Source organism: Geotrypetes seraphini, chromosome 17 (assembly GCF_902459505.1).
Source record: "Geotrypetes seraphini chromosome 17, aGeoSer1.1, whole genome shotgun sequence".
Classification (NCBI taxonomy): Eukaryota; Metazoa; Chordata; class Amphibia; order Gymnophiona; family Dermophiidae; genus Geotrypetes; species Geotrypetes seraphini.
The window spans coordinates 37,162,882-37,177,850 of record NC_047100.1 but is presented as its reverse complement, the minus strand read 5'-3'; the positions used below and the strand labels follow the sequence as shown (position 1 = coordinate 37,177,850).

The window sequence follows — 14,969 nt, the reverse complement described above, 5'->3', positions numbered from 1 at the left end:
TCCCTTGGGAGAACGGTATAGAAAATTGAATAAATAAATAGAAGTCCTCATAAGTGGGTAATATCAGTCAACAAAACCCTGTGTGGGAAAGTTTCCCTTCACTTTAGAAACTTACAGAGCTATTGATGACTTGGACCATGTTTGTACAGCATTTCCCGGGCTGCAACGTTGTGCAGGAACACCTGTTATAATCTTTCCAGGGACAGGTAGGATAGTAAGTCCTCATTAGAGGGAATCCTTAGGTACAAGTTGACTTTATCAAAACGGGAAATAAGAAAAATAGATTGGCAATAAGAAGAGCCAGGATGTTCCTGTTAGCAACAGGCCTCTTTCAGTTTGAGGGGCCTTTTTGTTTTCTCAAAAAAGACAACCTGAAAATTTAGAAAAAAACGGGCCCTACTTGGATCCTACAACTCAAAGATATTATGCAGTTTAGACTGGCCAAGCCTAGTGTCTCATCAAGAATCCCTATCCAGATAGCCTTACAAATCTTCAGAGAGGTCAACCTTAACTAGGCTATCAATATTGCTACAGCTAAGATGTCGTGAGCTTCAGCGTAACTCTATAAAGTTTAGGTCTGAAGGGTTCAATTAGATACTGTACATTTGGCAAAGCAATCTCAGGTTTACTGGATTCAAACCAAACAAAGAACGGTGGATTTTCTAAGTACTTTAGTTCTTTCTACAAAAGTTCTTTGCACTCAAGGTACATTCACCATCACTGGATGTAGCCTGGGTAAAATGCTGGGAAAGACGATTCACTGGATAAAGTAGAAGCATTTAAGGCTACGGCATTTATGTTCAAATAATCAGGATTTTAAACACTGCCGAGATGAAAATTGTTTTGACCAAAAATCACATCCTGGTGTATATTAACAAAGCAAAAATTTATAAATCAGGATACTTTAAGAACTTAAGAATCGCCTTACTGGGTCAGACCAATGGTCCATCAAGCCCAGTATCCCATCTTCATAGTGGCCAATCCAGATCACAAGAACTTGGCAAAAACCCAAATATTAGCAACATTCTATGCTATCGATCCAAGGCACGCAGTGGCTTTCCCCATGCCTGTCTATTAAATTATAGACAAGGTCATCGTAAGTCAAAGATCACATGTGTTTTGCCCTATTTGCCACATGCGCTTCAGGATAAATCCCGTTTTGCTTACCAAAGGAGAAACAATTTAAGAGATTATCTGGATACAGTTAATGTAGGGGAGGTTGAAAAAGGTCATTTTAAATGTGGTCAACGTATAGTTTGTCAACATAAGATAGATTTTAATATGTTTCAATATCCACAATTTGGGTTTAACCATAGGTTGCAGAATAAAACAAACTGTTCCTGCAAAAAAAAATTATATATGACACCCAAATCCAAGTTTGAACGTTTTATGGAACACGCACAAAAATCCATTTTCAAAAAACAGAAAAACATCTTTTTGTTTTGACTTCAAAAGTCGATGGGACAAACAGGTGGGGGTGCTACAGAGTTATGCATAAAAGATGGGTACACCAGGGAGGGAGGGTTCTTGAGTGGGCAGACTTGTTGGGCCGCCGGCCCTCTTCTGCCGTCATATTCTATGTTTCTATGCTATCTGCTCTTACCACAACCTATGGCAATGCATTCCAGAACTCAACTATTCTCTGAGTGAAAAAGTATTTCCCCCTATAACTTCATCAAGTGTCCACTAGTCTTTGTAATTTTTAATGGAGTGAAAAATCGATCCACTCATACCCATTCTACTCCACTCAGGATTTTGAAGACTTCAATCATATCTCCCCTCAGCCATCTCTTTTCCAATCTGAAGAGCCCTAACCGTTTTAGTCTTTCCTCATATGAGAAGAGTTCCATCCCCTTTATCATCTTGGTCGCTCTTCTTTGAACCTTTTCTAGTGCCACTATCTCTTTCTTGAGCTAAGGAGACCAGAAATGAACGAAATACTCCAGATGAGATTGCACCATCTTTCCAAAAATACTAGGATTAGGGAACATGAACTGAAGCTAAGTAGTAGATTTAAAACAAACCGGAAAAAATATTTCTTCACACAACGTGTAATTAAACTCTAGAACCATTGCTAGAGAACGTGGTGAAATCAGTTAGCTTAGCAGGATTTAAAAAGGTTTGGATAATTTCCTAAAAAGAGAAGCTCATAGGCCATTATTGATATGGCTTTGGAAAATCCACTGCTTATTCCTAGGATAAGCAGCATAAAATCTGTTTTACTACTTGAGATCTAGCTAGGTACTTGGGATCTGGGTTGGCCACTATTGGGAACAGGATTCTGGGCTTGATGGATTTCGGTCTGACTCTGTATCTAATTTAATCTAATCTAAACCTTAGGTTTGTATACCGCATCATCTCTACATTCGTAAAGCTCGACACGGTTAACAAGAGTTAGGGTAGAAAGGAACTCCAGTGGAGGGAAGAGGCAAAATGAAGAGAAAATTTAGAGGACTAGAATAACCAGAGGGAGGAGGAGTTATATTTTTGAGAATAACCAGGTTTTCAGATGTTTACGGAAGAGTTGGAGGGAGCTCAGATTCCTAAGAGGGGAGGTAAGGTTGTTCCAGAGCTGAGTGATTCTGAAAGGGAGGGAAGAACCTAGTTTTCCTACAAGTAAAGCGCCTTTTAGAGAGGGAAAGGAAAGTTTCAGTTTTTGGGTGGATCTGGCAGAATTGGGGTTAGAGGAGTTCCAAGAAAGAGGAATGAAGGGAGGGAGGATACCGTGTAGGATCTTGAAAGTGAGGCAGGCACATTTGAAGTAGACTCTGGAGATAATCGGAAGCCAGTGGAGCTTGCATAAAAGCGGTGAGACGTGGTCGAATTTGCTTTTTGCGAAGATAAGCTTAGCAGCGGTATTCTGAATCCGCTGGAGTCTTTGAAGATTTTGTTTTGTTAGGTTAAGGTAGATAGAGTTGCAGTAGTCCAGTCTGGAAAGGATGGCGGATTGGACAAGGACGGCAAAGTGTTTTGGATGGAAACAGGATCTCACTTTTCTCAGCATGTGAAGGCTGAAGAAACATTTTTTTACTAGGGAGTTGAGGTGGTCGTTGAAGGAAAGTGTAGAGTCAATGATGACTCCCAGAACTTTAGTAGAATATTCAAGATGCAGAGTGGGGCCAGAGGACAGTGGGATGGAGGTGGGCAGTTGGTCCAATTTTGGGCCGAACCAGAGAAGTTTTGTTTTAGATTCGTTCAGTTTCATCTGCACAGTGTGGGCCCAGGATTGAAGGTTCGATATACATGTGGATATGTTCGCTGAGAGGTTGGTGAGGTTCCGGTCGGTTCTTAATGCATAAGTCATTTCTATTGTGTAACAGCATATCTTGGTATTGTATCACGTAGCTTGTCTTAACCACTGCAATAAACGCATCAAAATATATTCAGGTGCAACAGAGCTAAATGTCAATTTGAATCATATGAACTTTAGTTCCTACCTGCTAGAGTAGCATCCTCTTCGCTTTCAGAGCCATATTGTAATGCCATTGTGATGGCAGATAAACGATCTCCTTGGGCTGATCTTTTTTTCCTAAACATAAATGCAAAAAACTCTGCAGTTCACCAATTATGTATTATCCATCATAACTAATGGTTTAATGGTATAGTTTGAAGATGAGAAAAAATCTGAAGTTGCTCAGCAGCCCTTTCTAAAATGACTTTATTATTTCTATTCAGCACCAAAAATAAATATCTAAAAAGAGAGAAACATACTTGGTTTTCAACAGATAATTTTGAAAGTAACTTTGAAACAGTTTAAATAATGGGATGAGAGCCAACATATTTTACAGGCTTTAACATTATTAAAAAAATACCACAATGCTTCTGAATGCTAAAACATGGGGCCTTTGTTCCAGACAGCCTATGCAAAATATTTTTATTTAAAACACTGAAAACTTCTACTATTATTTCTACATTGCTACTACATGTACGAAGAGCTATATAGAGTCATGAAGGAGATTGTAAACTCTTTCGAGCATGGACTATCTAAACCAGGGATCTCAAAGTCCCTCCTCCAGGGCCACAATCCAGTCGGGTTTTCAGGATTTCCCCAATGAATATGCATTGAAAGCAGTGCACGCACATAGATCTCATGCATATTCATTGGGGAAATCCTGAAAACCCAACTGGATGAGGGACTTTGAGACCCCTGATCTAAACAGACAAACAGGATGCTAGGATGGGGGAGACAGTTGGGGGGGGATGGTTAATCTGCTGGCTAGGGTGGTGAGTAGGGTTATGGATTAAAGGCTATATCAAAAATGTGGGTTTTCAGTCTGTTTTTAAACAAGGTAAGGGATGTGACAGACTAACTCAGGTAGTTTATTCCAGGCATATGGTGTAGCTAGAAGAAAGGAACAAAATCTGGAATTGGCAGTGGAGAAGGAGGCTTTAGCATCTCTGAATTGAAGTCAACTAGACAGTTTGAAGACGAGCTTATCTTCGGGAAGTATTTGAGGAGCTTGACCATTTTTCCAGCTCTTCCTCAACAAAGCACAGTTACTTACCGTAACAGGTGTTATCCAGGGACAGCAGGCAGATATTCTTAACGTATGGGTGACGTCACCGACGGAGCCCCGGTACGGACCTTTTTAACTAGAAAGTTCTAGTTGGCCGCACCGCGCATGCGCGAGTGCCTTCCCGCCCGACGGAGAAGTGCGTGGTCTCCAGTTAAGATAAGCCAGCTAAGAAGCCAACCCGGGGAGGTGGGAGGGTCGTAAGAATATCTGCCTGCTGTCCCTGGATAACACCTGTTACGGTAAGTAACTGTGCTTTATCCCAGGACAAGCAGGCAGCATATTCTTAACGTATGGGTGACCTCCAAGCTAACAGAGAGGGAGGAGGGATGGTTGGCCATTAGGAAAATAAATTCTGTAACACAGATTGACCAAAGTGTCCATCCCGTCTGGAGAAGGTATCCAGACAGTAGTGAGAAGTGAATGTGTGAACTGAAGACCAAGTGGCCGCCTTGCAGATTTCCTCAATAGGCGTGGAACGGAGGAAAGCCACAGAAGCAGCCATAGCTCTGACCCTATGGGCCGTGACAGCTCCTTCCAGTGATAGGCCGGTCCGAGCATAACAGAACGCAATACAGGCAGCAAGCCAATTGGACAGCGTTCGTTTAGAGACAGGATGACCCAGACGGTTAGGATCGAAGGTCAGAAAAAGCTGAGGAGAGGAGCGGTGAGCCCTGGTACGGTCAAGGTAGTAAGCAAGGGCACGCTTACAATCCAGCGTGTGTAACGCCTGTTCCCCAGGATGAGAATGGGGTTTTGGGAAGAAGACAGGCAGCACAATGGACTGGTTGAGGTGAAAGGCTGAAACCACCTTGGGGAGGAATTTAGGATGGGTGCGCATAACCACCTTGTCATGGTGAAAAACAGTGAACGGTGGATCGGCGACCAGTGCATGCAGCTCACTGACCCTCCTGGCAGAGGTGATGGCAATGAGGAAAAGCACCTTCCATGTGAGAAGTTTGAATGAAGTGGTAGCAAGAGGCTCAAAGGGAGGTTTCATGAGGGCTGACAAAACCACATTGAGGTCCCAGATGACCGGAGGAGGCTGTAGAGGTGGGTTGATATTGAAAAGGCCTCGCATGAACCGGGAAACCAGAGGATGAGCCGTGAGAGGTTTTCCGAGGATAGGCTCATGAAAAGCAGTGATGGCACTGAGGTGGACTCTGATTGAGGTGGACTTGAGGCCAGCATTAGACAGAGAGAGCAAATAGTCCAGTACGGTCTCCACCGCCAATGAGGTGGGGTTGTGATGATGCAGGAGGCACCAAGAGGAAAACCGGGTCCACTTCTGTTGGTAACATTGGAGTGTGGCGGGTTTCCTGGAGGCATCCAAAATGCGACGGACAGGCTGAGATAGGTTCTCTGGAGAGGTCAGCCCGAGAGAAACCAAGCTGTCAGGTGGAGGGAAGACAGATTGGGATGCAGTAGAGACTGATGCTGCTGAGTAAGCAGAGTAGGAAATACAGGAAGAGGAATGGGCTCCCTGGAGCTGAGCTGAAGCAGAAGGGAGAACCAGTGCTGTCTGGGCCACCGAGGGGCGATGAGAATCATGGTGGCCCTGTCCTTGCGGAGTTTGAACAAGGTCCGCAACAGCAGAGGAAGTGGAGGGAAGGCATAGAGGAACCGATCCGTCCAGTCGAGCAGGAATGCATCCGGGGCCAGACGATGCGGAGAGAAGAGTCTGGAACAGAACTGGGGCAGCTGATGGTTGTGAGGAGCTGCAAATAGGTCCACCTGCGGGGTGCCCCAGCGAGCAAAGATGGAGTGGAGTGTGGGAGGATCCAGCGTCCACTCGTGAGGTTGAAGGATGCGGCTGAGATTGTCGGCCAGGGAGTTCTGTTCGCCCTGGATATAGACAGCTTTGAGGTAAAGATTGTGGGCCGTGGCCCAGGTCCAGATTCGGAGGGCCTCCTGACAAAGGGGACGAGATCCGGTGCCGCCTTGCTTGTTGATGTAGTACATGGCGACTTGATTGTCCGTGCACAGGAGAAGAACCTGGGGGTAGAGGAGATGCTGGAAAGCTTTGAGAGCATAAAACATGGCTCTGAGCTCCAGGAAGTTGATGTGATGTTGACGCTCCTGAGGGGTCCAAAGTCCCTGGGTGCGGAGATCGCCCAAGTGAGCCCCCCATGCATAGGGGGAAGCATCCGTGGTGATGACCATGGAGTGGGGGGGCAGATGAAAGAGAAGTCCCCTGGAAAGATTTGAGGAGTTCAACCACCATTGAAGAGATTGCTGAAGAGACGATGTCACAGAGACGGGATGAGAAAGAAGATTCGTGGTCTGTGACCATTGGTTGGCAAGGGTCCATTGCGGTATCCTGAGGTGGAGTCGCGCCAGAGGAATCACATGGACTGTCGAGGCCATGTGGCCCAGAAGGACCATCATCTGCCGAGCAGGGATGGAAGGATGGAGGAGCACCTGTCGACAAAGGTGAAGTAGGGTGCGGTGCCGGTCGATAGGAAGGAACGCTCTCATCTGGTTGGTATCGAGAACCGCTCCGATGAACTGAAGGCGTTGTGTGGGAAGCAGATGCGACTTGGGATAATTGATCTCGAATCCCAAGAGATGGAGGAAAGAGATGGTTTGATGAGTGGCTTGGAGCACAAGTGGAGACGTAGTCGCTTTCACCAACCAATCGTCCAAGTAGGGGAACACCTGTAGGTTGTGGGACCTGAGGAAAGCCGCTACCACAATAAGGCATTTGGTGAACACCCTGGGTGATGATGCGAGACCAAAAGGCAGTACCTTGTACTGATAGTGGTGATTCTGTATCTGGAATCGAAGGTAGCGACGTGAAGCCTGATGGATTGGAATGTGAGTGTAGGCCTCCTTGAGGTCCAGGGAACATAGCCAGTCGTGTTGAGATAGAAGAGGATAAAGTGTGGCAAGGGAGAGCATTTTGAACTTTTCCTTGACCAGACACTTGTTGAGGTTCCTGAGGTCTAGGATGGGACAAAGATCTCCCGTTTTTTTGGGTACCAGGAAGTAGCGGGAGTAAAATCCCTGGCCTCTTTGGTCTGGAGGAACTTCTTCGATGGCATTGAGGAGGAGGAGGGATTGGACCTCCCTGAGGAGGAGCGGAGTTTGGGAGGAGTGAGAAGCAGACTCTACGGGAGGATGGTCTACAGGAAGAGTCTGGAACCTTAGTGAGTATCCGTGACGGATGATGTTGAGAACCCACAGGTCTGATGTGATGGCCTCCCAGCGTTGAAGAAAGATGGTGAGGCGGCCTCCGATAGGTTGAGGAAGAGGCATCGACGGTTGGAGACTGGCTATGCCCTGGAGAAAGGAGTCAAAAGGGCTGTGGGGGTTTAGTCTGAGGGGGAGGCTTGGTCGCCTGATGAGACTGAGATCGAGCCTGAGTGTGCTGTTGTTGGCGAGGCCGACGAGATTGTTGTTGAGGAGAATTAAGCGGCCTAGCAGAAAAACGACGTTGGTAAGAGGACTGAGGTCTGTATGGTCGTGCAGGTGGAGTCTTCTTTTTAGGCTTAATGAGGGTGTCCCATCTAGTCTCATGAGCAGAAAGTTTTTGTGTTGTGGTATCCAGAGACTCCCCAAAAAGTTCATCACCAAGGCAGGGCGCGTTGGCGAGGCGGTCTTGGTGATTCACATCAAGATCAGACACCCTCAGCCAGGCAAGGCGTCGCATGGCTACTGCCAGAGCAGAAGCTCGGGAAGTGAGCTCGAAGGAATCATAAATGGAGCGCACCATGAACTTTCTGAGCTGAAGGAGGGTGGAAATTTGCTGCTGAAATAGTGGGACCTTGCGTTCAGGTATATACTTTTGTAAAGCAGAAAGTTGTTGTACCAGGTGTTTCATATAAAATGAAAAATGAAAGGTGTAGTTGTTGGCTCTGTTAGCCAGCATGGCATTCTGGTACAGGCGCTTTCCAAATTTGTCCATTGTTTTTCCCTCTCTGCCAGGAGGGGTGGAGGCATAAACACTGGAGCCTTGAGATTTTTTGAGAGTGGATTCTACCAAGAGACTCTCATGGAGCAATTGGGGTTTATCAAATCCCGGAATAGGGATGACCCGGTATAAACTGTCCAGTTTTCTAGGGGCACCTGGAACAGTAAGGGGATTCTCCAAATTTTTATAAAAAGTTTCCCGTAGGATATCATGTACGGGCAGTTTAAGAAATTCCTTGGGAGGTTGGTCGAAGTCCAAGGCTTCTAAAAAGGCCTGGGACTTCTTGGAGTCGGACTCAAGTGGTATGGAAAGAGCCGCAGACATCTCCCGAAGGAATTTAGTGAAGGAGGATTGCTCGGGTTTGGAGGTGGATTCAGCCATGGAGGGTTCCTCATCTGTAGAAGAGGCGTCCTCCTCGGTACCGAGTGGGGATTGCTCCCATAAGTCTGGATCCCTGATGGCCGGCTCAGTATGGCGGGTTTTAGAAAGGGACTTGCCAGATCGCATGGATACGGTGCCGGGAGATGAAGACCGGCGTCGATCCCTGTCCTGGGAGGAGTGGTGCCGATCCCGGTCCCGAGACGACCGGTGTCGATCTTGGGGCTGGGAGGGGTCCTCTGCAGCGCAAGTCTGAAGTGCAGGCTGGGCAGATAAGACCGGCATGGAAGTGTCCATCGGTACCGAGGGGGTGGACACCGGTGGAGTGGTGCGAGGCTCGGGCTGGACCGGTACCGGAAGGAGCGGTGCCAGTAGGGTCGGAAGGAGCTGTTTGAGTTGCTGTTGAAGCTGCTCCTGGAGTTTGTCCTGGAGGATGGCCGAGATGCGGTCCTCCAATGGGGGCACCGGTACCGTTTTAGTTTTCTTCGGTACCACAGGTGCTGCTCGACGCTCCGGCGATGAGGAGGCCGATGACGAGGCACTCACCGAGATCGGAGCGGAGCGTTTACGGGGTCGGCGGGACGCCGGGAGGACCGGGGTCACCGCGGTAACTGGAGGGCGCTCAAGGGAAGTGGGAGGCTTCTTAGCCGGCTTACCTTGCGATGTCGACCCCGAAGGAAGATCAGGCGTCGTCGATGTGGTCGGTGCCGATTTCGGCGGTGCCGTCGACGTCGGGGCCTGATCCATGGTAGAACCGGTACCGAAAAGAATATTTTGTTGTATTTGCCGGTTCTTGAGAGTGCGTTTCTTTAGGGTAGCACAGCGGGTGCAAGTGTCCGCCCGATGCTCTGGACCCAAACACTGAAGGCACCAGTTGTGTGGGTCAGTTAGAGAGATCGGGCGTGCACACCGCTGGCACTTCTTGAAGCCCGGTTGAGGGGGCATGAAGGGAAACACGGCCTCCGCGAAATCAAACCCGGAGGCTTGGATGATTACAACAGGCCCCGCCGGGGCCGGCTGCAAAAACAAAGGAAAAAAGACACGAGGTTTTTTTTTTTTTTTTTTTAGAAATTTAGTCGAAAGGCAAGAAAAAATTAAAACAAAAAGGAATCAAAAATCGCGAGCGGGAAGGCAAAAATAGAGTTTTCAACGGCCGTTGAAAGCACATGCGTCTTCTTCGCTCCGCGGAAACGAAGAAACTGGAGACCACGCACTCCTCCGTCGGGCGGGAAGGCACTCGCGCATGCGCGGTGCGGCCAACTAGAACTTTCTAGTTAAAAAGGTCCGTACCGGGGCTCCGTCGGTGACGTCACCCATACGTTAAGAATATGCTGCCTGCTTGTCCTGGGATAATAACTTAGTTCTAATGGGAAATTTACTAATGCAAGCCTTGGAGTTCACATCAGCCAACCAATTCCTCAACCATAATAGTTGTCAATCTGCCACTGAAAGGGTCATGTAACTCGGTCCTGGAGTACCCCCTTGCCTGTCAGGTTTTCATGCTATCCACAATGAATATGCATAAACTTGATTTGCATACACTGTCTCTATTATATGCCAATTTCTTTCATATATATTCATTGTTGGATATCCTGAAAACCTGACAGGCAAGGGGGTACTCCAGGAACGAGTTGAGAAACACTGATGTAAAGCACCAGTCCTAAATCCTCTTCTTGTGGGTCCATTGTAAACAGGTTCTGGCTATGTAGGAGGAAAAGATGAAGGCTTACAGACCTAGTGCCATAACATCGGAACTCTGCTTCAAAGCTGCCTCCATCTTATGTTCTTGGGAATTTTTAAGAGCTGTGTCTCCCTCCATGGTCTTCTTGATAACAGCTGTCATTAAGGCATCTACTCTAGACTGTTTGAACTTCTCCTTTTCTTCTGGAAAATAGGATAAAACTTGCCCATGGTTCTCCTTTCACCCCTACCTCAGGGGTCTCCCACTTGGCAGAAACCATAGCTCGAATGGCAGGGTTGGGAGGTTTGTCCTTTATGGAATTACCAATTGCTGTGACCTCTTGAGCTGAGGGAGAAGAAATATTTAACTCTTCCACTGACTTAGTAATTATCACTGGGAATTCCTCCTTGTCAAATAGCTTTAACACTGGAGGTGTTATATGTATCTTTTACTTGGATTTCACCTTCTTCTAGAACACAGGTGTCAAAATCAAGGCCCGATAAGTTGTTTTATGCCCTCCCGTGTTACCTTATGGCTGGCTCCCTCCTCCTCATAGCCGTAGCATGCAGCAGCTCCTTTCGCGTCCCACACTTCATCCCAAAGCATTCCCTCTGTCGTTACGATGTCAGAGAGACAGCATGATAACCCTCTCTGATCTGTTCGTGATCCCCTTCTTAATCATTCCTAGCATTCTCTTTGCCCTTTTTGCCGCCGTCGCGTATTGTGCAGACGGCTTCATCGACTTGTCGATCAGAACTCCCAAGTCCCTTTCCTGGGAGGTCTCTCCAAGTACCGCCCCGGACATCCTGTACTCGTGCATGAGATTTTTGTTACCTACATGCATCACTTTACACTTATCCATGTTGAACCTAATTTGCCATGTCGATGCCCATTCCTCGAGCCTGATTATGTCACGTTGCAGATCTTCGCAATCCCCCTGCGTCTTCACTACTCTGAATAACTTTGTATCGTCCGCAAATTTAATCACCTCACTCGTCGTACCTATGTCCAGATCGATTATAAAGATGTTGAAGAGCACAGGTCCAAGCACCGAGCCCTGTGGCATCCCATTGGTGACTCTCTTCCAGTCCGAGTATTGTCCATTTACCCCCACTCTCTGTTTCCTATGCTCTAACCAGTTTTTAATCCACACGAGTATTTCACCCTCAATTCCATGGCTCGCAATTTTCCGAAGTAGTCATTCATGCTGAACCTTGTCGAACACCTCCTGAAAATCCAGATATACAATGTCGACCGGGTCACCCTTGTCTATCTGCCTGTTTACTCCCTCAAAGAAGTGCAGCAAGTTCGTCAAACATGACCTGCCTTTGCTAAAACCATGCTGACTGGTTCTCATCAACCCGTGTCCGTCAAGGTGATCAATGATGCGGTCCTTTATCAGCGCCTCTACCATCTTACCTGGTACCGAGGTAAGACTCACCGGTCTGTAGTTTCCCAGATTGCCCCTCAAACCTTTCTTGAAGATTGGCGTAACATTCGCCACCTTCCAAGTCTTCCGGAATCTTTTCCAATTTGATCGACAGATTGGCTATTAGCTGAAGCAATTCAGCTATGGTCCCTTTCAGTTCCTTGATGACCCTCAGATGGATGCCATCCGGTCCCGGGGATTTATTGCTCTTAAGCCTATCAATCTGCCTACACACCTCCTCTAGACTGACCGTCAATCCTGTCAGCTTTCCATCTTCATTTCCAGCATATAGCCTGATGGGTTCCGGTATAGTGTGTAAATCTTCTTCGGTAAATACAGATGCAAAAAATGTGTTCAGTTTGTTGGCGACTGCTTTGTCCTCTTTTAGCGCTCCCTTTATTTTATGGTCATCCAATGGTCTCACTGCTTCCTTTCCCCTTGATACATCACCTCCTTAGCTATTTTTTCCTCGTAGTCTCTTTTGGCCCCTTTTACTGCCCTATGGCACCTGCATTGATGTTGTTTGTGCTTGTTCCAGTTTTCGTCCGTTTTTGACCTTTTCCATGAGCGTGAGCAGCCTGCTGGGCACGATGGACCTCAGGTCTGACCCAGCAGAGGCATTGCTTATGTTCCTATGTGTCTGATCATTTCCTTCATCTCTACAGTGAGCCACGCCAGTTCTTTTTCCTCTTGGATCCCTTGTTGATACGTGGTATCACAGTTGAAGTGGACTTAGACCAGATATACTATCAGATCGACAAACTTAAAAGTGACAAATCCCCTGGACCGGATGGAATTCACCCGAGAGTCTTAAAGGAATTGAACGTTGAAATCGGAGAGTTATTGCAAAAAATTGCAAACCTGACAATCAGAACTGGACAGATACCGGACGACTGGAGGATAGCGAACGTCACCCCAATTTTCAAAAAAGGACCGAGAGGGGAACCGGGCAACTATAGACCTGTGAGTCTTACGTCTGTCCCCGGCAAGATGGTTGAAGCACTGATCAAGGATTGCATAGTCCGGCACTTGGACGCACACGACTTGATGAAACCCAGTCAACATGGATTCAGGAAAGGGAAATCATGTTTGACGAATTTACTCCAATTTTTTGAGACCGTGAACGAGCAAATTGATAGTGGGAAGCCGGTGGACATAATATACTTGGACTTCCAGAAAGCGTTCGACAAAGTTCCACACGAAAGACTTCTCAGGAAACTACAAAGCCATGGCATAGAGGGGGATATACAAAGATGGATAGGCAAATGGCTGGAAAACCGAAAACAGAGAGTGGGCATAAATGGGAAGTTCTCCGACTGGGAGAAAGTGACTAGTGGTGTACCCCAGGGCTCGGTACTTGGGCCGATCCTTTTTAATATTTATATCAATGACCTGGAGGAAGGAACATCCAGTGAGATCATCAAGTTTGCAGACGATACAAAACTATGCCGGGCGATCAGATCGCAGGAGGATAGAGAGAAACTCCAGAGCGACTTGTGTCGGTTAGAAACATGGGCGGAGAAATGGCAGATGAAGTTCAATGTGGAGAAATGCAAGGTAATGCATTTAGGCAATAAAAATAAGGAATACGAGTATACAATGTCAGGTGCAACTCTGGGGAAGAGTGAACAAGAAAAGGACCTGGGTGTACTGATAGATAGGACCCTGAAGCCGTCGGCACAATGCGCGGCAGCGGCAAAGAAGGCAAATAGAATGATGGGCATGATAAAGAAAGGAATCTCGAGTAGATCGGAGAAAGTTATAATGCCGCTTTATAGGGCAATGGTCAGACCACACTTGGAATACTGCGTCCAACATTGGTCTCCCTACCTAAAGAAGGATATAAAACTGCTGGAGAGGGTGCAGAGACGAGCAACAAAACTGGTGAAGGGTATGAAGAAACTGGAATACGAGGACAGACTTATAACACTAGGATTGTTCTCCCTTGAGAAAAGGAGACTGCGTGGGGATATGATCGAGACCTTCAAAATACTGAAAGGAATCGACAAAATAGAGCAGAGAAGATTATTTACATTGTCCAATTTGACACGGACTAGAGGACATGTAATGAAGCTAAGGGGGGACAGATTCAGGACTAATGTCAGGAAGTTCTGCTTCACTCAGAGAGTGGTTGACACCTGGAATGCCCTCCCAGAGGAGATTATTGCGGAATCGACCGTCCTAGGCTTCAAGAGCAAACTAGATGCATATCTCCTTAAGAGAGGCATATAAGGATATGGTGGACTATAAATTACTCCAGGTGTACACCTGGCAGGGCCTCCGCGTGTGCGGATCGCCGGACTTGATGGACCGAGGGTCTGATCCGGAGATGGCAGTTCTTATGTTCTTATGTATATATAGATTTTGCGCCTCAGTGACTGTCGTTAAAAAGGACCAAGCTTGCTCTAGCGTTTTTACAGTGATTTAGTTTGAAACCCCTGTTCTACAGGCTCCTGAAGGAAGAAATATGGAAAGGTAAACAATCGTGCCTGGTCAGAGGGGACAGAAGAGTGCAAGAACTCCAAGACCAAAGTATCCAAGTACTCTAGCTGCAACCTAGAGCAGAAGCTTCCAGGGGCACACTGTGCCCAATAGATCTATCCTGAACAGATTTAGCCTGCTTCAGCATCCTGATGCAGAAGAACAAAGTTGGGAGAAAAGGAAAAAAACCCTCCAGAAGCATTGCCACTTCCGAAGCCAGTGCCCCATGAGAACAGATGGCATCTCCTGCAGTCACATCTCCTGAAGCACATTCTCCAAGAAACAGCGGGAAGACAAGATGGCTACCGTTCCCATATTTTTTGAGAGTGCTCTATAGTACACACTACTCAACTGAGAAAGATTCTCCAGAATCAGTGAACAGCACATCAAGGGATGTGAAGCCTTTTCTCTTATTAACTCTCTCTGCTCGGGAAAAGCAAATGAAAATGTGCAGGAGCAGCAAGAGAAGCAATGTCCCAATGTAGCTTGGTGTGCACCACAATACAAACACTTGGTAGGCACTGCCCTAATACCAGCAGGAGAAACTTGCTGGGGCTGTAAGGCCTAACCTAC

General features: G+C 46.9%; 1 protein-coding gene across 7 annotated transcripts in view; it reads right to left on the bottom strand.

Annotated features, from left to right (window-relative positions):
* The window catches only part of PBRM1 (polybromo 1), a 171,101-nt gene that overhangs the window by 95,506 nt on the left and 60,626 nt on the right, over positions 1 to 14,969 (bottom strand). For all 7 annotated transcript variants that reach the window (XM_033926217.1, XM_033926219.1, XM_033926220.1 and 4 more), the window contains exon 10: positions 3,438 to 3,529. In XM_033926217.1, coding sequence (XP_033782108.1) covers positions 3,438 to 3,529 — 92 coding nt within the window. The remainder of the gene's footprint in view (positions 1 to 3,437; positions 3,530 to 14,969) is intronic.